Source organism: Megalops cyprinoides, chromosome 8 (genome assembly GCF_013368585.1).
Source record: "Megalops cyprinoides isolate fMegCyp1 chromosome 8, fMegCyp1.pri, whole genome shotgun sequence".
Taxonomy (NCBI): Eukaryota; Metazoa; Chordata; class Actinopteri; order Elopiformes; family Megalopidae; genus Megalops; species Megalops cyprinoides.
Window position 1 is genome coordinate 25,989,011 of NC_050590.1, and position 22,064 is coordinate 26,011,074.

Sequence of the window (22,064 nt, forward strand, 5' to 3'; positions counted from 1 at the left end):
TGCACTCATTGAATACAGTGTAACAGGGTTCTGCGGGCCTCCCTGTATACACATAAGACTCAGTAAATGCACTGAAAGCAATACAGAGAAGTCAGAAGCCCACAATCACTTACTGCAGAAAAGTAAAAGCATACAGTGAACCCATTAAACACAGACAAACACAGGTCTGGTGGACTTACTGCCTGATTCATTCAGAGGTTGGAGGGAACTTATTGACCACACTGATGTAACAAATATTCAGGAACAAGCAAATTAAATCACAGAAACCATAGGACATGCAGGCTACAACATATTCTGGAAATGCAACATAAGTCATACCATTTAGTCCCATGGTCTGACTTTAGTTTGCTTTGATTAATTCCTTCTTTTCAAGTTAAGTCTAGATTTGTATTGACAAATCAGCTCATTTCAGTCTTAAGTCTTCATTAAACAGGGCACCATCTGTGTGGGGAATACTTTAAAGATGCTAAGGGTAAGCACTTGGCTGCAAATGTGTGCCCATATCACCTACAGAAGTCACACTGGAAGTCACTGCAGAAGTAATTTTAGACTGCAAAGAAAGTGCACTTTTTATTGTCAAAAGACCAGAACTGATATTTTCACCCAGTGCTTTGTCATTAGCAACAGCAGCATCAACTAGGCTATCATGAGAAGAAGCACCATTCCAAACGCCTTGCCACTGAACAGCCATTGGAAGAAATGTACTATGAAAGAGACTTTCATAAAAGCCATAAATCCTATGAATTTGGTGTTTCTGTGTGGTGCACATCAGAAGTCATAGAAAGGAGGAGGATATTGATAAGTAGCAGAAACAATAATAATATTTCTTAACAGAATGAAAATGTACCACAAAAACTAAAGCCATTTAAAAGAGGCTCAGTTTCTCATCATGCCTGCTGGGGAAGGGAGGAAAAGAGCAGCAATGCTGAAGAGACTGCTGTCAATTTCAACTGAAAAGATTTGCCCACATATTTTCTTTACAGTAATACTGCAGTTCTATAATGGAACCAAGCAGATTTCACAAGGTATAAGACCTCACTGAGCTAAACACATTAATAAGATGGATTTAAATGGGCATCCCATCAAAGCACCAGTACACACATTTTTTCTTGATGATAATGCAGAGTCATAAAACCCTCTCCTTTGCCAACATTAGCCATCTGTTGTTTATGAATCACTCAATAACAATATTGCCAAATGGTGTTCGATATCCACCAGCATTCCACACAACTCCCACACATAGTGCTCATCAATTACCTGCCTCACAAAGAAATGTGTGGAAGTTTCATCCCCACTCATTAAGCATTGAAAAAGGGAGGTCAAAGGTCAAATGTGCTTGGATTTATATGAGTAAGCAGTGAAACAGACAGCACAACAGGAATATATTAGTCCTGGGAGATGTGAAAAAAGACTATTGGAGTATTTTCTTTAGCAAGATACTTATTCATGGCAGAAATTTATTCTCATTGTGGTGGTTCATTGGGGTTGTAGTTTTCCTATATATCCTATATAGCATTCCTATATAGCATATGCCTAAAACAAAGATAATAAAGATGAGAACTTCATTCAAAAATACGTCTTTTAATGAATGGTTACTAGGACTAATTCAGTGAGGGCAGCTGCTTGCTGGGGAGTACAAGTCTGCTTCTTTTGAAGAAAGCCATCCATGGTAGCATTATGAGATCCAACAAACCCATAACTCATTCAAATTAATTCAAATGAAACACACATTGGGCATTCACGCATAGACACGAGTTGTAGAAATCTGTCGCGATTTAGAAAGTGTCAAATTCTTTGGTGTTCTCTAAACTTGTGCAACACTATCTCCAGCCATAAACGTCGCCATGACAATGATGCAACATTTAAGCAGAGAATTTCTGAATGTCAGATCATATATAACAAAAAAGAAAAGCAATCTATTGTTGTGACAGTTTATGGTTTTATACTGATTCTTATTAATGTTAAGAGTGTGAACAAGAAAGGGTAGAGAACCAAAAAGGTATGAAAATGTCTCCATGAGGCTACACAGTTTCAGATACTGACACGCTGAATTCAAGAAGCGTAACAGTGCCAATTAAAAATCAGTTAGCCTTTAGATGCCAGTGCCTCTTATTTTATCATATGAAATGTACATTAACACACACAGCATGTTGTGTTCTTCATGTCCAAATCATGTATATACTATAAAATGTCAAATAAACATGTTTCACATCATGTTCTACTCTAACTCTGTAAAGACTTGTAAAATATTAACTACATTTATATCCCATATAATTTATTCTACCTACTGCTAGTATTCCTATTAAGGCCAGCAAGTCCTTATTAAGCCCAGCAAACCCCTATGTCCAGTAACTCACTCACACAGTAAGGATGACTGCCATTTTACTCTTTTGCAGCAGAAACCGGAAAATGAGCCCATCCTCTTTTCAAATTTATGAGATTTATGAGAAATTTATAATTTATGTGTATGAGATGAATGTGGGCACTTTCACACCAAGTCACTTGTGATTTAAAGCTAGTGTACTTTCAAACATGCTTACATTTTTGTAAGTTTGGGTTTACTTCATTAAGACGAGAAAAATAAATGATTTTGCTCAGTCTATTTTGTATTCCACTTGCTACTGCACGTAGAGGAAAATTCTTTTCACATTGCATTTTGTTTTCAACTGGGCTCAGTTCACCAAAAACCTGCAAGGGATGTTTTCTGGAGAATGTACTGGTTTGAGTCTGCATTGTCTTGCCTTTCTGCTGTGTTAATTGAAGATTTCCCACAGTGGCTAGCAGAAATGTGTCAGTGTTTGACACAATCAATTAACTTTCATTTGGGATGGCACCTTTTATAATCACATTTTCACAGCGTGTAATGCAGTGCACCATTTCCACAAGGAATTTAAAAGATGAAAATCTAGTTGAGACTAAATGTGAAGTCATTCCCTGACCACTTTGAAAAGGCTAACAAGATGCACTGTTAAGTATGTGAAGAAAAAAAAGGTTCATATATATTTGCCATTATACCACATGCTAGTGACTAGTGCCAAAGAGTAACGAGAGGAGGTGTAGGGACTAATCATCTTCAGCACAGTGAATGGATGGTCTAAAGAAACTGACAATAGTGGGATAAGTCTGAATTCAGGTCCTACCCCTTTGCACTCTTCACAAGCAATACATAAGGCAGGCAGCTGAACCAATGGCAAATGTCAGCTGAATGAAAGGGCAGCTGAGAATGATGAGGGTCATCAACCTGGTGCACCTGAGCACTCTGAGGTATCCCTCACTGTAGAAAGCAATACCTTCTACAATTCTTAACATGAAAAAAGTAATATTAAAAATATAGGTCATGCAGATTTGCTGTGTAAGGTACAGTGCATATTGGCAACGGCATAGTATTTGTGAATGTTCCACAGCATGAACAGCAACACAATATTGCAATATACTGATACAAAAGTCAAGGAGAAAGGGAAGTTTATATACCTTTCTACAGAGTATAGGAGGAAGAACAATGGCTGAAAAGTTACACTTTCCCAATAGAGTACTGTGTCTGGCACTGTAAATTATGATGTTTTTTTCATTGTACTGTCTTTATAGCTGGAGGCATAAATACCGAATACTTCTTTTAGTTAGGTAGATAAATGGATGTCATTTTTTTGCAGAATGTGTGTCATTGTTGGGAGAGGAAGTGATCCTAAATGAAAAATAAATGAACAGCAAGCATCTATGCCTTAGAGAAATTAGTGGTACTGGATAACAAGATAAAGGCTTACAATGTAGAACAACCACAATGAAGACGCTGAAAGCACTGAACCACTTACAGTTACAAAACCACTGCAGTCACAACTCTACGATTGTCACAAGTTAATCTCAGTGTGTGAAGTCATTCCTAAATGTATATATGTAAATAAAATTTGTAGCACAGCACAGTTTCAGATACAGCCATAGGCTTTCAGACACTAACCTGGCTTCCTCTTTTCCCAGAAAAAGGACAACAGTTGCCCATTTCAGGACAAAAAAAATAAATGATGACAGCACTGGTAACAGTGCTGCTCTTTGACATCACTATACTTAAAGGCAGACAGCTCAAGGTAGGAGTCTTTCCATGAAAGACTCCTACCTGGAGTGGTGGAAACGGCATTGCCTATTCCACCATTTCACACAAAGTTAAATAACTGGGCCTCTACTTTAAGAGCAATCTTGTTTTTGGCCAGAGGCATAGGGTGACTGACTGCCATCTAAAGATGGAAACATTAATACATTAATATTAGAATTAACCTGAATTATAAAATAGCATCCAATCACATATATTAAGTGTTGAATTCAAATGTAGAATTCCGATGCATGCATGTCAGTTGCAGTGCTGTACTGCATGATTGAAAACTATTGAAAAAACATCCATGCGCTAATCAAACACTGCACAGGCGGCTCGTGGGTGGCTTGGGGGCTAAGGTACTCGTTATGAGTCTGATGGCTATAGACATCACAGATCTAAGTCTGGGCTCAACAATTAACAATGACTGCTCTCCACAGCAACAGAACAATACTGGCTCCATAAAACCGGGGAGGGTGGGTTACGTCAGCCTAGATCCCGTCCTTGAACGACTCAATAACAAACTCTAGGGACTCATCAGCAGAGCCGGCCCTTGGCATAGGTGATATAGGCAACTGGTAGGGACTTTTACTAATACCATTTTAATACTATTATTTCAAAATATTACAAAAAAGCCCACAACAACGTAACTACATAACCTATTCGCCCCCCCCCCCCCCCCCCCCCTTAGATAGATTTACCAGATTGTGGGGGATGGGCGAGTTATCCGAAGTAGTGAGTGACACTGACTGTGAAACGTGATACGATTAACATCAGTAGGCTAATTCCACAAACCTGTTTCAAACCTGCAGTGAAACAGACAGCACAACAGGAATATATTAGTCCTGGGAGATGTGAAAAAAGACTATTGGAGTATTTTCTTTAGCAAGATACTTATTCATGGCAGAAATTTATTCTCATTGTGGTGGTTCATTGGGGTTGTAGTTTTCCTATATATCCTATATAGCATTCCTATATAGCATATGCCTAAAACAAAGATAATAAAGATGAGAACTTCATTCAAAAATACGTCTTTTAATGAATGGTTACTAGGACTAATTCAGTGAGGGCAGCTGCTTGCTGGGGAGTACAAGTCTGCTTCTTTTGAAGAAAGCCATCCATGGTAGCATTATGAGATCCAACAAACCCATAACTCATTCAAATTAATTCAAATGAAACACACATTGGGCATTCACGCATAGACACGAGTTGTAGAAATCTGTCGCGATTTAGAAAGTGTCAAATTCTTTGGTGTTCTCTAAACTTGTGCAACACTATCTCCAGCCATAAACGTCGCCATGACAATGATGCAACATTTAAGCAGAGAATTTCTGAATGTCAGATCATATATAACAAAAAAGAAAAGCAATCTATTGTTGTGACAGTTTATGGTTTTATACTGATTCTTATTAATGTTAAGAGTGTGAACAAGAAAGGGTAGAGAACCAAAAAGGTATGAAAATGTCTCCATGAGGCTACACAGTTTCAGATACTGACACGCTGAATTCAAGAAGCGTAACAGTGCCAATTAAAAATCAGTTAGCCTTTAGATGCCAGTGCCTCTTATTTTATCATATGAAATGTACATTAACACACACAGCATGTTGTGTTCTTCATGTCCAAATCATGTATATACTATAAAATGTCAAATAATTCATATACATATATCATGTCAAAAAGACCAAACCCCTCAAAGCCCTCTGGTACCCAGGGAAGACAAACAGGAGGAGGAAAAACAAGAAGGAGACAGGTAATGTAATGAATGAATAGTTTATCCATTGCATAGCAGTTATCATTGCAGCAAAGTGTTACTAGCTTACTTTGGACAATAGTAACATTAGCTAATTTAATAAATAGCTAGAGTTATCAGTTACTCCCACCTTAAATTCATTAGGGAAAGTTGGAAAGACTATTCATAACTGAGAAATACACTTTTTCTTTTAAGAGTGCTGCACGAACCATTGACTGTCTGCCTCAAGAAACCAGGCATAGGGTACATTTTTATTGACATCTTAGTCTAGTTGGCCAACATTAGCCCTGCTTGTAATAGTCAATTAAAATGCTTTTCCTTTTCCATGCCCTTTTGTAATTAATAGTTTATAACGTAGAGCTGGGCACTAAAATGATAATTATCGCGATATAATATTCCTTGATAGAAATATAACAAATGTGCGATATAATTAATTTCCATGCTTAGCTATCATCCACAGAAATGAATCACGAACTGCCAGTCATGTCGCAGGAATAGAGATATGCATTGCGCAAGTTAGGTTGCACGGTGAGAGGTATAAATTCAAGCCAGCATGTGGTATTGTTTACAGACACAGCAGCTGACAGGCTTGTTGTTGGAGCGGAATAAGCAAAATAAGCGAAATGAGCGACACCGAACAAAAAGCAGTGTCCATGACCAGCTCAAAGTACGAAGACATTGTCGACAAGAAAGGTCACTCAGCTCCAGTAGTTTGAATACATGTTGGCTATTTACAATCCGACAAAAATCAGAGCAGCGTGCACTGCAAACTGTGCCGAAGACGCGTGCCATCAAAGACAGGCAACACCACAAACCTGTTTCATCATTTGAAACAATATCACCCGTTAGAACATGCAAAAAAAGAAATTACAGTCCCAAACATGTGTTGTTAGTGGAGCTTCGACAAACACCAGGCCAGTACCCAGTGCGACTACCTAGCAGCAAACGATTGTATTCGCATTTTCCAGTACCGTACCTTGCGACAAATGCAATTGCATCGCAAAAGACATACTTCCCATTAGCACTGTCGAAAATGAGGGATTCAAGAAGCTCATCAGCTGTCACAGGGCAGCTTTAAAACCTGAAACTGTAGACAGACTTGTCTTTCTTGCCTGTAACCTGTAGGGTAATGGCTTTGCTTGTTTAAAACTTGTACAGAAGATACTGACCACAGTTGAGATTTTTTTTTTGTCTATTTATTTTGTTTACATTGTCAGCTAATACAGTTACAAAACGTTTCAAACCGTCTGTACAAAGGGTTTGGCATGCTGACCAGAATTAAGATTTATTTGTCTGTTTATTGTTTTATTTATTGACATTATCCTTTGAAACACTTTTAAACTTTGCAGTCTGAGCCATCTTACATGTGTGCTGTATCACACTGCAGCACTTAATTTTTCTATTAAGATATTTATTTTGCTTAGGAAAAAGGACTGAACACGGATTTTACTTAATTTTACTCATGCATATTTTGGTGTTGAAAAAAGATTATCATAATTCCTTTGAATGTTCTGCCTCAGATTTGTGAAATGTTCTGCTGTTTGGCAAGTGTTTGTCATGTTCTGACCATAAAGAATGGCTTAAAACCACAATTAACCGTGGTGGTGGAATTGGCTGCAATGCAAGAGGAACCAGCTAAAATCTTGCCAAGGGCACCAAATTGGTCAGGGCTGGCTCTGCTCATCAGGTACCTATGAGTTGCTCAGATGACATCAATCGGAGGATGTGCCCATTCTCCCTCTCCTGTGCAGCATTGTGGGTGGCAGGGTGGAAAAATAACTTCGGCTGCATGAGTGTATAGGAAGACTGCATTCAGTGTACTTCCATACTGTAATTATGTAAGATGTCAATCTCTGATAAAGGTCTAGTGACCACAATCAGTGTATGAAGCTGGTTGCTGATCCATGTCAGCTCAAGAGGATTTTTTGGAAATGAGTTCAGAAAGCTATTCATAATTTTAAATATTCCTTTGACCTAGCAAAAAATCAACCAAGCACACACTATAATACAAAAGATCCTGATATGCATTTTCAGTAACACCTACTCTGAAGGATCCCCATACCTATCCTCACAAGTAAAGGGTGGGACTGAAGGAGGGGGACTGTCAGTCATCTTTCTGGCAAACTCTCAGGTATGGCCCTGTAAAGAACAAGTTATTTCAAGCTGAATGCGATATTACACAAGATGGTACAGTTAAAATTGAGTCTATACTGATTTTAAGCTGATTTTGCTAGGTCACAGCCGAAATGGAAAATGAAGTGTTAAAAATGACTGATTTCTGGAATAACTGGTCGACGACCAAGGCTTGTACACTTTTCTCAGGAGGAAACATTTACTCACATTAACACTGACTTATATGCATTTGGCAGACACCCTTATTAAGAGCAATTTACAAAATGTGCCATCAACAGAATTAGGCAAGTAGTCACAGAGATAAATCATTAATGCTATGCTTGAGATACAGTGGAATTTTGGGATACACTGGCATCAACATAAGGTGGAAAACCTTGAACTATTTCTGCCAATTTACCACCTCAAGTTTGTATCACCACAGGATGTTTACCACTAAGCTTTTGCCACTTTAAGTGCCACCAGGCTTTCATCTTCCATTACACAACTACTATCTTTTGCCACAGTATTAGGATTAGGAGGGGTCAGAGTTTGAGCAAGCAAAGACGTTGTCTACATAAGTTTTGTACTAAATATGATTTGATTAATCATACTTTTGATGCCATAAGATATATTCTGACAAGCTCAGGAGACAGTTTTGAGACATTGTTTCAATCCTCTTGTAATAAAATGCCTTTTATGCCTTGTAATAAGTTACTACTTATTATAATTATAAGGCTGCAGAATTTCCAGTTGCTAGGTTTGACACCAAAAGTTTCACCTCATTAATATACTGGCATCAGTATCTTTTATAATCACCTTAACTGTAAATGTGGACTTTCCAGCCAAATGTTATACACAACCACAAAAAAACCCATGCAAAAAATGTAAAATCATTTGCAATGTTTAGTTTGACAGTCTTAAGTCTTCAATGCTACAGGTTTTAGGGTTAGCAAGCAAATTGAACTTGGTTTACTCAGTTCATTACTATGGAATGAATTCAGCAGACCCCTTAGTGCGCAAAGACAAACTGTCCATCCTTTGTATAATTCAACTGCCTTCTCATTCCATGTTTGCAATACATCCTTACTTCCTCAAGCTCTCTCAAAACCAGCAAATATCTGATGGTGGTTCAGTAGCACATCTTTCATGTTTTCAAGTGCAGTGTAACACAAAATAAATTATCCTCAATGTACATCACAGTCTACTCTGACAAGTCAGAGTGAGCCTAATGTGCACTACATACAATGCTTCCCTTTAATTAAAAAAGTGCAAAACAACCAAAAAAAACTCCATAGTGTATCCTTGTTACAAGCATTGCTCTAGTCCATGAGTTTATTTTCAGGTCTATTACAACAGCACAAAACTTCATTCTTTCTCTCTCTCTCTCTCTCTCACTCACTCTCACTCTCACTCTCACACACACACAACCCCTTTACCTCGAAATAGGAAGGCTTTGCTGCTGTTGTGGAGGCCTGACACTTGGGTTATTCCAAAAGTTGTATTAGCCAAGTCCAGCTCGTGGATGATATCAATTTGTAAATTGGGGTCCATCCCAAAACCTACAACTACAGAGGAAAAATTACTCCATTGTGACACAAATATATGCATGACAAATATTTCGTGGTGCGCTGTTGCAACATTTTTAAACAAAATACATATCGGACTTCATAGCTAGATTCAAATTACCTAACGTTACAAGACTCGGACTAAAGTTTCGCGTGTTCCAGTGTCACTCCATGAGTGTGTCCTCACATGAGCAGGCAGTACTTAATGGTGCCTATGACTAAGTAGTCCTCGCGTACTTTCTACAGTCAATACAGATGAAAACCTTCGGGCCAGTCAATCTTCGGAATGTTTAAATATGAGCAATTTCATTTAACTGACATTAGGACTTGAAATGAATTTCCGGGTAATAGAGCTGTTGAAGCTGTACAATGATGCACAGTATTTGGAGCAACATTACAGGGCTAATTATTTGTAGGCGTTCAACCCACGTAGCTCGCCAGTTCAGCCCTTTACGTTGTTTTGTTTGTGTTCATTAGCCAGTGCAGTTTGTCTCAAACAGCTGAAAGAACTCAAAGCTTCTCAATGCACGCGCTTATGAAAAGATGCTGCTTGAAAATTGACATTTCACGCCACTATTAATAGTGTAAAAATGGTATAAATGCGCGCAAATGTAAACTTTAAATCGAAAGTAATTGCTTTTTTGTTCTTTCAGGAAAATAAAATGGCTGTACAAACTAAGTTTTGCAAATATTTCACAAAAATTAAAACATCTAATCGACTGAAACAGTATACAGAGTGAAAATACAAATCTACGGACTGCACCGACAGGTGCGTAACGACACAACGATTTTACTGCAGGGTGGCAGCCCTGACATGCACAAAACAACTTGTCTTTTGTATATCACTTAATTTAATACATACAGGCAATAGCAACACTGGATTTGGCTGCATAAATCTTACCTGGTTTCGTAACAAACACAACTAGTATAACTGCCGCAAAAACATCCATTTCATGCGGTAATTAGAAGTATATAATTTCCTCAAAAGAAACAATGATTGTGTGCTTCGAAGAAGTCTAAACTTGCTCACCACCTACTCTGCCTTGAGAACTGAGCGACTAAGAACAGCACACCGGTGAAGAATTTAGCTCGTTGGAACAGTCCAATTCTCTGAAATATAGGATCCGCCCGCGCCTTGTTTTTGAGAAATAATCGGCATGTGAGTCGTGTGGACATTTCTCCAGTGAAAAGATCAGATTACATTGATGATTTTGGATTGGTATTATTTTTCGTGCTATTGGAGGGGCTATTTCGTGCTAAATACTTGTATTGCATGAACAAGTCTTCCCCTATCGACGAATAAGGCTATTCCCATTCCAGAGGTACCCAAAGGTTTCGAGTGGGTAGGTGAAAAGACCTTACTACCTCTCTTACGAGTCACATCATCGTTGTAATTTCTGTTACTGCTACATTTGCATCTAATCTTAATAACAAATAACCAGATACTAGCAATACCCTTAGTCTTAACGGTATTGACTATTAAGGGGATTAATATTCAAGAAATGTTTCCACCGAGTGCATTGAAAAATAACATCAAAAGCTCCAATATTCATTATACTTTACTTATCCTTCACCATCTCTTATATCTTCTTCTCTAAATTTTCCCTCTCTAACTCTCCCAGGAATGCAGTGCCCTTTGTAAACAACGGTAATAAAATCACATTTCTCCAAGGAAATGTTCTCTTAATCCTTTCTCTCTCTCCTGTGTACAAAATCTTGTTGTATGGATTTCCTCCCTTGCAAAAATAATACAGAATAATGAGATTGATAATAATTAGCTATAGCTGATTACACATTGTAGGATAAACAAATGTATAACATCATGATGTGGGCAAGTACAGATGCATGAATGTATCTGCATCTATGCAGTAAATCTGCAGTAAAATCTGGAATGAAACAACTAGCATATTAAAATTTATAAGTAACATATACATGTTGGTAACTGGCACAAGGTTCCTATCACTCTGTCTGTGTATCTGCCTCTCTCTCTCTCTCTCTCTCTCACTCACACACACACACACAGACACACACACCTCTTCAATTTCAGTGGTCTGTTTGCTTTTACCTTGCTCTGGCATCAGTACACATATTTACCTGTCTGGCGCCCATTGATTATTGGTTCTATGTACATACAACATCACTACTTAAGATAGTCGACAGGGATATATCTTTCATTGTCTTTATGTTTCACTCTGTGTTTTGAATGTTATGGGTGAAGCATCTGCTTTCAAGTGAAAACATATTTAATTAAAAAGATTACAGTACTGTACATGGTGATCAAAGCAAGCTGTTCTACTTCTGGTATGTCCGTGGCTCAAATTAAAGCATGCCAGTTTCAAAAATGGACCTAATCTGAAAAATTATGGCAAAAAGGTGATGACAGACCAACAACTTCAAAATGTATACCAACATTTCAATCACTCATACTAGGCTACAGTGATGTTATGTCAGTCTCTGGTTGTTGTTACGACTTTCACTCAAACATTGACCCTTGAAATCAAATTACTTCAAAACATGTCTCATGTTCCTGAACACCAATTTAACTGAGACATTGCTACATAATTAAAGACAAACAGTTCACATGATGAGGCAGAGATCCATCATTTTCTTACTGTTCTAGCGTTCTAGTGTTTTTTTCTTTTTCTTGATATTTAGCAATTAGCCAAATAAAAGAATACTTTCCCTTTTGTTTTCTTAATGTGGGGATATCATACACGAATACTGTGACATGGTTACACCAGTGTCAATGGTACACAATGTACACCAGTTAGCAATACATTGCAAGACACAAGTATGGCTCCTGTTTATTTTAAAGGTAAAGGTGAAGGTGAAGTTGGCTTGGTGTGCATGGAATACCTTTGATGTTGAAAAAGAAGGAATACATGTGTCATTTAATTGGCATTTAATCTCGAACTGTGTTATTTAAGTGCTGCACCCCCTTGACCAGGACAACTTATATTCATTCATATTATTCAAGACTCTGAGTATTTACAGAAGGTACCTTGAACAATACTACAACAGCACTGTCCCACACAGGATTTGAACCTACCCCATCAGATTATACAATCTGTTTCCTAATGACCACACCAGTCCCTGCCATGGTATGTCCTAAACTCTCCGGACTGATGACAGCAAACAAATGCACAATATCAAGGGTTGGGTGTTTTGTATATATACTCAATGAAACTATTAGGATTATGCAAATCTGTCAGGGCTCAGGCGAGGACTCAGGAGCGGACCACGTAAGTTACAGGTTCCGTGTGACTTTATAAGGAAGATAACAGCGTAGCGAAAACGAAAACAGGCAGGGTCAAAAACCAGGCAGACAGTCCGTGGGCAATTCTGGGGAAGGCGATCGTGGAGTCAGGCAGAGTCAGGAGCCAGGCAAGCAGGCAATCAGGCAAACAGGGCAAAAACGGCAGGCAGAAAACCAAGGTCGGGTGCAGACAGAATCGGGAACCAGAAAAACGAACAGGCAGGAAAAACCGGCGGGGACGAAACAGGAAAGATACGCTGTAACGAACTAGCAACAAGACATGAAACAAACGGGGAATATATAGGGCTGGGGTGACGAGGAGATGGGAAGCAGGTGTGCAGGCAATCAGGCGGGCGGAGACCGGGCGGGGAGCGGGGCAGGACTAAAACACAAGGAAAACAAAAGCACATGGGCAAGGAAAAACAAAAACACAACAGCTAAGGAGGCGGAGCACTGACAAAATCTCTTTGAAGTGAAGTAAGACAAATTCAGAAGAAGAAATTAGACATTTAATATCTCATATTTGTAGCAATATTTGAGGGAAGGGTATCAGGAAAGTCAATAAAATATGGTTGGTTAGTCAAGTAAATTTTCATAGTTAAAGTAAATCAGCATATCCTTGAGGACTCCAGTGGGAGTTCATTTTTACTTAAACTACCATTTTGTTTTGGAACACAAGTGGAAGACCCATAATTAAATACTGAAAAATGGCAATGTTGGATTGTTCATTGATTCAGTTGTGTAGGTCAGAGATGAGTGCATTCTGTGCCTCAGAGATTAGTTTTGTTGACATTAGTACATTAGATTGATCATGCAGTTGAAGCAGTCCTGCTGATGCTTTGTCAGGAAGGAGACCATCTTAGGCCAGGAGACCGCAGCAGCCCCAATTGCTGTGGAGCCATTCATAATAAATGATTCCGCAGCATGCATTGTTGGGAGTGATCACGCACAGCTTGGAAGTAATGTGGAGGTGGAGTTAGTCTACTGGAAGCAGTTAGTCACATGTAAAGGATTCTAGAGGGGAAAAAGGATCATCTGGACAACATTTGCTGTAGCACATAATTAATGTGTTTTGCATTGTGGTTAAGCTGGGTGAGTTTGTGTACTCTGCAAAAATAATGCAATGTGATTATTATGACATTTCAAAGGACGTGTCTCCCTGTCCCATCCACTCACACAGAATCTGAACAAGGGTCACCTCTCTTTTGTGCTGTACTTGTGACCCTCACACTCCAGATGCTTATAGATACACACAATGTAAAGCAGCTCTACACTCTGGTTCTCAGCTTCACTCAAGTGCCAGATCACAGCCAATACAATGCTGGGCCATTATAGTTGCAGATATGCAAAACACCATCTCAGCAATTACCAGTGACAGACATTAAAACCAAACCCTGTGCTGTGCTGTGCTGAAAAGCTAGAATGTGTATAACAATAGGTATTCAGTCTTGCTGAGAGTGATATGTCATTCTATTATGCTTTAAGATGCATATGACCAATACAAACAGACCAATACAAATACAGTACAGCTGGCCCATTACCCACTGGACACATAACACATAACATCTCAATACTCACTCTGTACCCCTTTAATCAAAGAGAAAAATTAAAGCAATTATTTTTGATATCCTGAAAGGCCATTTTGAAGTTTTTGGAATCTTGCAAGCAAGATTAGAGCAATGTGTAGATTGTGTATTTTGATTATCTGCTCACTGCTCTTACCTCAATGAATGTTAGTGCCAGGAGGAGTTTAACAATTAAAATGATTAAATGATAATCACTATGATCCACCTTACACATACCAGGCAGGCTAGCCCTTGCAAGCTATTATCCTCCATTGGTGTCAACTCAAACCTCAAACACAAGAGCAAGACCTAGACTTTATCACCCCTGACATGGCTGATTGTATTGCTAGTTGTAATAATACTGATGTATAGTATAGGGAATAAATAGCCATTTGTTACCTTACTGTACACTTCTTTTCAGCACATAATGGATGTTTTTCCTTACAGGCGATACACAAAGCAGGTAACCCAGAAGTATTTAGTATATGATTTTACAAGCCACATAACAGTATGAACAGAAAAACTAAAATGCAAATGAAATGGGACTGTGAGAATAACAAAGATATCATTTAAAATGATTTTCTTAAAAAATATAATTACATTAATATTTAAAATGAATATGGGGAGTGAAAAGAAAATGTGTTAACCCTGTGGAATAAAATCCAATTATTAAGGATGAAACAGACAGCTTCACTAAATCTGTTGGATTCCCTAGATCTTATTTGGCAGGAATATATATATTCATTTCAACATCTTTAAAGAATCTTTACCAATATGAAATAGGATGCGCATAGAGGGAAAATGCCAAAACACAACATTTTTCACAAATACAGCGGCACACAATAAACAAGTGAACTAGTTTCACTTTACCATACAACAGAACATATCATTGAGGGAGAGACATAGAGGGAGAGACATAGAGGGAGAGACAGATTAGGCATTTATGGGACACCAGGTAATGCAACCTTTGTTTTAATTTTCAAAGAAAAAAATCTATTTTCTAATTTTGACTTTCTCCTGTTTCCTCTCACTGATAATAAATGTACTTCTAACAGCTACAGATGCAGGAATGGCATTAGAGACACCTATTGGTGATACAGAGTAGTGTTTCTGCTTTTCTGTTTTTTTTTTTTTTTGAAAGGCCAGACTATTGTACCATTGTACTGTGTAAATTGAAAACAAGGTATGAAGTTTTCAGAAAACTATATATGAGTTGCAAAACCTATTTTGGAAATGGTCACTATAGTTAGTCAATAAGTACAGTAGGCGTATGCTTATTAAAGCCACAAGTCCTTGTTGGGAAGGAGAGGGGGATCAAGAGGAAAACAAGAGGATCAAGTAGCTACTGACAATAACAATGACAAAATATATATATATAAAATAGCACCTTCACAAACAGGATTGTAAACCTTAAAGTGTTTCTGTGCCTTGAAAGACCTCCAGTAGTCCTGTACTTCTTGCTATCATCAGCCTTTTAGCCTTTTAGTAGTGTGGCACCCGCATCATCACGGTTGGGTGGCACAGGCTGGACATTCAAGGTAGAGACCCAGCAGAGTTGTTTATTGTGCAGAAAAAAAGGAAAAAGAAAACCAGTGTTAAAACATAAAACTCGGGAACAGTTCAAGGGGATCAAAAGTGCACAGTGGCCAGTGGTGGTCTTTGGAGCTCAAAGCAGGCAGCTGGCTTTCTTCAGGAACAGAGTGTCTGATGAAAGGAAGGGGCAGACACCTCAACTGGACTCTGCAACACAAAGGACACGCATATTAGTGCCAGACACAAGGGAAACAAAGATCCCTGAGTGAGGCCAAATGCCTCCTTTTAACTCCCAGCCGATTTTCTTAAAACTGGGACATCAGAGCTTCTTCAGTGGTTTCAGGTGTGCATGTGCCAGTGTGTAGTCTGATCAGTTTCCATGGCACCACTCTCCAAGGACCTGCAGCTGGGGCTTGAGATCCTGGCCCTGTCCTGGGTCTGATCAGCTGACCTGGTTGAAGGGCTGCAGTGACATTTCTCAGCCTGGGAGGGGCGCGGAGGTGATGCGTCCCACCTAGTGGCACCATAGTTACTAAAAATATGTACTTAGTTCAGCTAGTAATATTTCTTTATAAAGTGGATTCATAACAATTCATCACATTTTTGTACACTATGTAAAGCGACTTAGTTTAAAATTGAGTGATTCAGCTGAAAATCTCATATAATACCTAAAGAAGAAAATGATGTCCCATCCCAATGATTTTATAGCCATGATTCCATTGTCATCTGACATTTATGTGATTAACGTACTAATGTAAATACTTGTAAAGTTACCTTACATCCTCATGTCATTTGCAAAAGAGGTGACGTCTGTTTATCTGCTTCATCTGTATATTCATTCAACAAAGTAATGAAGTTTAAAGCAGCTCTGATAGAATCTTCCCTTAACCCTGGAAATTGTACAAACTGTAATATTTAATCACATGCTCAATAAATGCATATCTGGATGAAATAAAATCTTTTGCACTCAAACCTTCTGTTTTGGCTAGATGATACATAAATGAAGAAGGGGCCTGGAAAAGTGTAAATCTCTCTTGCGTTTGTGGGAAAAACCCATTCTAAAACCTCCACATGGAAGCACCAGCATAATGTAGCTAAGTTATTCATTCTTTCCCCACTGGACAGATTTTATTTTATTCCTGTTCAGGAGAAAGGCAGCAAAACACCACTTGTCTCAATTTCAGTACTTCCTCTGATGTATTTGTAGCAGCAACATCTTCTGTTAAGACCTGAATATGGCCCATTCTGTTATGTATAGAACACAACCAAAGATGACTGATTATCAGTGACATCTGACTGATTATCAGACATTTGTCACCCAACAGATTTGACAAAAGCCCTCTATTCTGAATAATCTACAAAAAGGTCACAAAACCCTTATTCACCCACTCCAAGTAGCTTCATTTGCTACAAAGGGGAAACAAACTTACAAAATATGCTCTACTTAAACAGTAATCTATCTAATTTTCAAAAATTGCATGAGTATCTGCTAAAACCTTATTTGGGACATGTAACATTGGCTTGGGAATTGATACATAATTTTATATCAAGCATTCAAGGGGCACTTGCAGCACAGTAAACAACAGTAAAATGAGAACTTGAGAATTGCTTCAAGATTGTTTTCAGAGCTTACCAATTATTAAACAAATATTCTAACTTATGGAGATTTAGCTCATTAATACATCTACATTATACTGTCACATTTAATTAATGAGCCCTGCACAACAGGAGATATTATCATTTCTTCATACCAATACTCTGACCTTTTGACTTCTTGGCTAATGATTTACCAAAATTGTTTAGATGCCAAATCTAAACAATTTTGAGTACATAACCAAGCTCCTGCAACAAGCTAAAGTAAATCAGTGGGGATGATGAGTACAGTTTTCTGTACAAATAAATTTAAATTTTAAGGGGTTGTTTGCCAAAAAAAATTGAAGGGATCTGTTATGCATAAAAATCATCAGTTGGTTACATATCATTGTTTGTCATCAAGCTTATGTCAGTACAAGGAAACATAAACTCCCACTGGAAACACATTAATCACATTTCAGTCCTTTTTTATTCTGATAATCTGTGTTTTAAAATAATTGTGGGAAGACATGAGTACATGGGAAAAAGGCCTTGAGCCCACAAATCTTGCTTTGCTAGCCTTTATTTCATCATGCAGCAGGAAACATAAACATCTAAGAGAAAGTAACTAATTAAATTAGAAATGGAGGTAATACCCCATGAGATTATTTATCCTGCATGAATCTGCAATAAGATTCATTTGAAGGTCTACCATGGGCTATAAAATTATGAAAGCCTTTCAGAATGAAAGCATATAATTGTACCCATGGAACGCTACTTGCTGACAAAGAGTTTTGATCCAAGGAAACAGGTAGCCAATCCAAATAAGCAAACTAGTTCCTAGTAGCAGAAATCCAAAAATCAAAGTCAAAGGTACTGAGGAAGAAAAGACGGAAGATGCAAGAGGCAATTCTTACGGCTCTGCCCATTTTTCTGTCTTTCCTGGCTTTTGTCTGTCTTGCAGGGTGGAGCTAGTGGACAGGTGCAGGTAGTTTACCTGATTGGCCTGCTGGGACCATAAAAAGGCTACGTGGCTGATGTGTGGCATTCCCTCTCTCCCTTCCAGCATGCACTGGATGTTTGCTTTACACTTTAGTTTCCTTATCATTGCTTATCCTGATGCTATTTTATCTTTTTGAGTATTCTTCTTTACTTTAAGAACAACTTTCTTTATAAATTATCCACGCGTGGTCTCCCATTCATGTTGCCTCACCAAATGAGCCTGGTGGGTGTAACATATGAGGGCTTGTCCGGGATCATGACTGGGTCTGTGTCATTGTTCTCTGGTCATGATTTGGTGTGCCTGTTTTGTTTTGCTACGCGTTACCGGGTAAGTAATGTGATAGTGTTAGTTCAAAGATTGCTGAAATTGTGAATTGGTTGGGCTGTCTATTGACGCAATCTATTGTGCGTAATTAGCATATTTGATTGGTTCCTTGGAGTCTGCTTGATTGCACACCAGGCATTTTAGTAACACTTTTGGGGAGATCTGTGTGGATATTTCGATCGTTTGGTAAGGACATTTTAAGGATTGTTTCAGCATTGTGTTTGGCTTACGTTAAATGTGTGTGTGGGGGGCGGGTTGGGGGGGGGGGGGCAGTTTGGTATTATCAGGCTGTTTGTAAGCAACCAAAATTGGGTAAGTGCTGTATGGTATTGTTTGCGAGACCGCAAGGGATATTTTACCATTGGAGCATCGGTTAACCCTGCGTTGGGCTGCAGAACATTTCGCACTGTTTGTTGTTTTGTGTTTGTTATATTTGTGCTAATCCCCGGGCTGAGGGAGCTGCCGTGGTTGTCGGTTTGAGGGACTACGGCCAGGATAGTTCGCCACCAGCAGTATGTTGGTGCTTAAAGTTACTGAGCTCTTGGGGAGCGCCATGAAGACTAGGAATAGATTATTAGTTAGATGCGGGGAAGCTCCTGATTATTATGTTTCTCCTGTTTCGCAGTCAGTGCCATACAAGCACAGGAGGCTTTTATGTCATTGACAGGAGCTGAATGGAAGGTCTACAACTTGGTCAAAGAAGCTGTCCTGAGGGTATATGAGCTAGTTCCAGAGGCTTACAGGTCAGCGCTTTAGGAACTGGCAGAAAGCTGATAGGCAGGCTCATGTAGAGGTGGCCCGAGAACTAAACACTCATTTCCATCGCTGGCTGGCAGCTGAGGGTGCTTTGTGTGATTTGATGGTGTTGGAGCAGTTTAAGAACATTGTGCCTGATCGTATACCTCTTGCGTTGGGTGCCATGCATGTTGGGTGCCATGCATCAGATGATTGCAATGCTCCAAAGCTGACTTCAGTATCAAACACGAAGCTCCTCCATCACCAGTAGGTCCTCAAGTTATATCCAACAATAATCCACATGGAAATCCCACGGCTCGCGGCAGCTTCTAGTTCCAAATGCGCCAAAGACTCCGATGTTTTACAACAAGTTCCACTGGTAGCAGGGTTTTTGACTAAATGTTAAAGAAGTTCGGTTTAATACAGAACTACTGAAGTGTTTTAACTCCAGGAATGACTTGGCTGATGCGCTAGACTTGACGTTGCTAAATTTGCTAAGCCTACCAGTTTGTTCAGCAGTCTGCAGACGGTTCTTTAGTAGCAACGTAATCCTCATTTATTCCATAACAGTCGCAGATAAAGCTTAATGTCCATTCCCGAAACACCACACCAAACAAACTCGCAGTACAGCTTACAGCAGGTGTGAGCTTAGCATGAGCCCAGCGTGAACCTAGCAGTCAAAAACCCTTTGCCCTTCCGGGGTCAAACACCTAACCACAACATTGAACTTGGCTACCTATATACCTGAGCACCCCAATTAATGACAGTGACACCCAGTGTACAGAAAGAAAATTACAACTGAATTATTGGCAACATTTGGCTCCTACAAGACAGTACATACAGATTCTGTACTGACTACAGGAAGCTGAACAGCATCACTAAGCCTGACTCTTTCCCTCTTCCCCAGATGGAAGACTGCGTGGATTGTGTTGGGGCAGCCAAGTATGTGAGCAAGTTTGATCTACTTAAAGGTTATCATTAAGTGCCCTTATCTGCTTGTGCTCAAGAGATCTCATCTTTTATGACACCATCCCCTTTGTATTCGTACACCGTAATGAGTTTTGGCCTTAGAAACACACCTGCAACCTTCCAGCGTTTGATGAACCTCGTTGTTGCTGAGCTGGAAGGATGCACAGTTTATTTAGATGATGTAATAGTATACAGTGATACATGGGAAGAGCACGTAGTACACATCCATGCATTATTTCAGAGGTTGGTGGATGCCTGCTTGACTGTAAATTTAGCCAAGTGTGATTCACGAGAGACACTGTCTATTTAGGTAAAGCGGTTGGACAGGAGCAAGTACAGCCTGTGTGTGCCAAGGTCCAGGCCATTGACAGTTTTCCACCTCCCACCTCCAAAAGGGAGCTCATGAGGTTCTTGGGGATGGTGGGGTGCCAGAAGGATATTTGAGAACATCAAATTATTGTTGAGCACTGAACTGGTCCTGGCGGCTCTGCGATTGGATCAATCTTTCCAGATCCAGGTGCAGTGTTGTGGCAGATGATAAAGGGGTAGACCGACTAGTGTCATTCTTCTCTCAGAAGTTTAATAAACACCAGGTGAATTATTCAACAATAGAGAAGGAGACCTTAGCTCTTATTTGGGCCCTTCAGTTTTTTGATGTCTGTGGGTGGGAGTGTACAGCTTTGGGTAGTTGTCTATTCAGCAAGTTATTAATATATTTTGTCAGTAATTCAGCCCCCTAGCTGTTTTGGTGTTTCTCCCAGTCTGTCAGTGTCATCCTTGTGCTTTTGTTTACAGTTCCTATGTGTTCCAGCCCTGACCCACTCTCTGCCTTGTCCCTGCCCACCTGATTTCCTGATTGTCGCCACCTGCCTGCCTGTACACCTGCATCCCATCTCCTCGTCAGCCCTGCCTTTATCTACCCTGCTTGTCTCTGTCTTGCCAGTTGGTCTCAGTGTTTTCTCTGTTGTGTACCCACTGTTTACTTGTGTTGCTGAACCTGTGTTGACTCCTGCTTGACTGCCTACCTTGTCCCTGCCCACTGCCCTGCCTTGGTTGCCTTTTCTGCCTGCCTGCCTGTCTGGTTTGACCCAGCCTGTTCCTGTTCTCGATCCCTGTTTCTTGTTTGTTCTGCCTTAGACTGCCTTTCTGGTTTTTGACCCTGTCTGTTCTGCCATTACGAACCTATCCTGCGATTTTCCCTTCCAGTAAAGCCTCTTGGAATCTGATTACGCCTGGTCTGAGTGTGAGTCCGTGCCTGTGCCCTGACATATTTCCTTTCAAATAAATATTACAGCAAATATAGTTGATAGGAATATTGCATCAAATGATCAATATCATCCTTTGTATACATATACACATACAAAGCCAAGAATGAATTGGCATTGTATGTTTATATATCCTTGTTAGTCATTATTTAACCATTGTGATCACTGAAATCTCTAAATATAGACACCTCACTGGGCAGTGGATATAGTCTAAGCTTTGAATGCTAAACTGGGTGGAATTTGGATACAGTACATCCATTTTAGCAGTGCACTAGTGGTGCAAGGAGGTTAAAAGTATTTTTTTTAGTTTCACATTGAATTCTGAGTATGATCT

The 22,064-nt window shown here is 39.3% G+C and overlaps 1 protein-coding gene across 1 annotated transcript in view; it reads right to left on the reverse strand.

Moving 5' to 3' along the window:
* Positions 1–10,553, reverse strand: part of LOC118781819 (protein kinase C-binding protein NELL1-like) — a 172,543-nt gene extending 161,990 nt beyond the window's left edge. Inside the window, exons 1-2 of the mRNA XM_036534911.1 lie at positions 10,410–10,553; positions 9,380–9,508 (exon numbers count right to left, since the gene is read on the reverse strand). Coding sequence (XP_036390804.1) covers positions 9,380–9,508; positions 10,410–10,458 — 178 coding nt within the window. The 5' untranslated portion in view covers positions 10,459–10,553. The remainder of the gene's footprint in view (positions 1–9,379; positions 9,509–10,409) is intronic.
* Between the last annotated feature and the right edge of the window lie 11,511 nt (positions 10,554–22,064).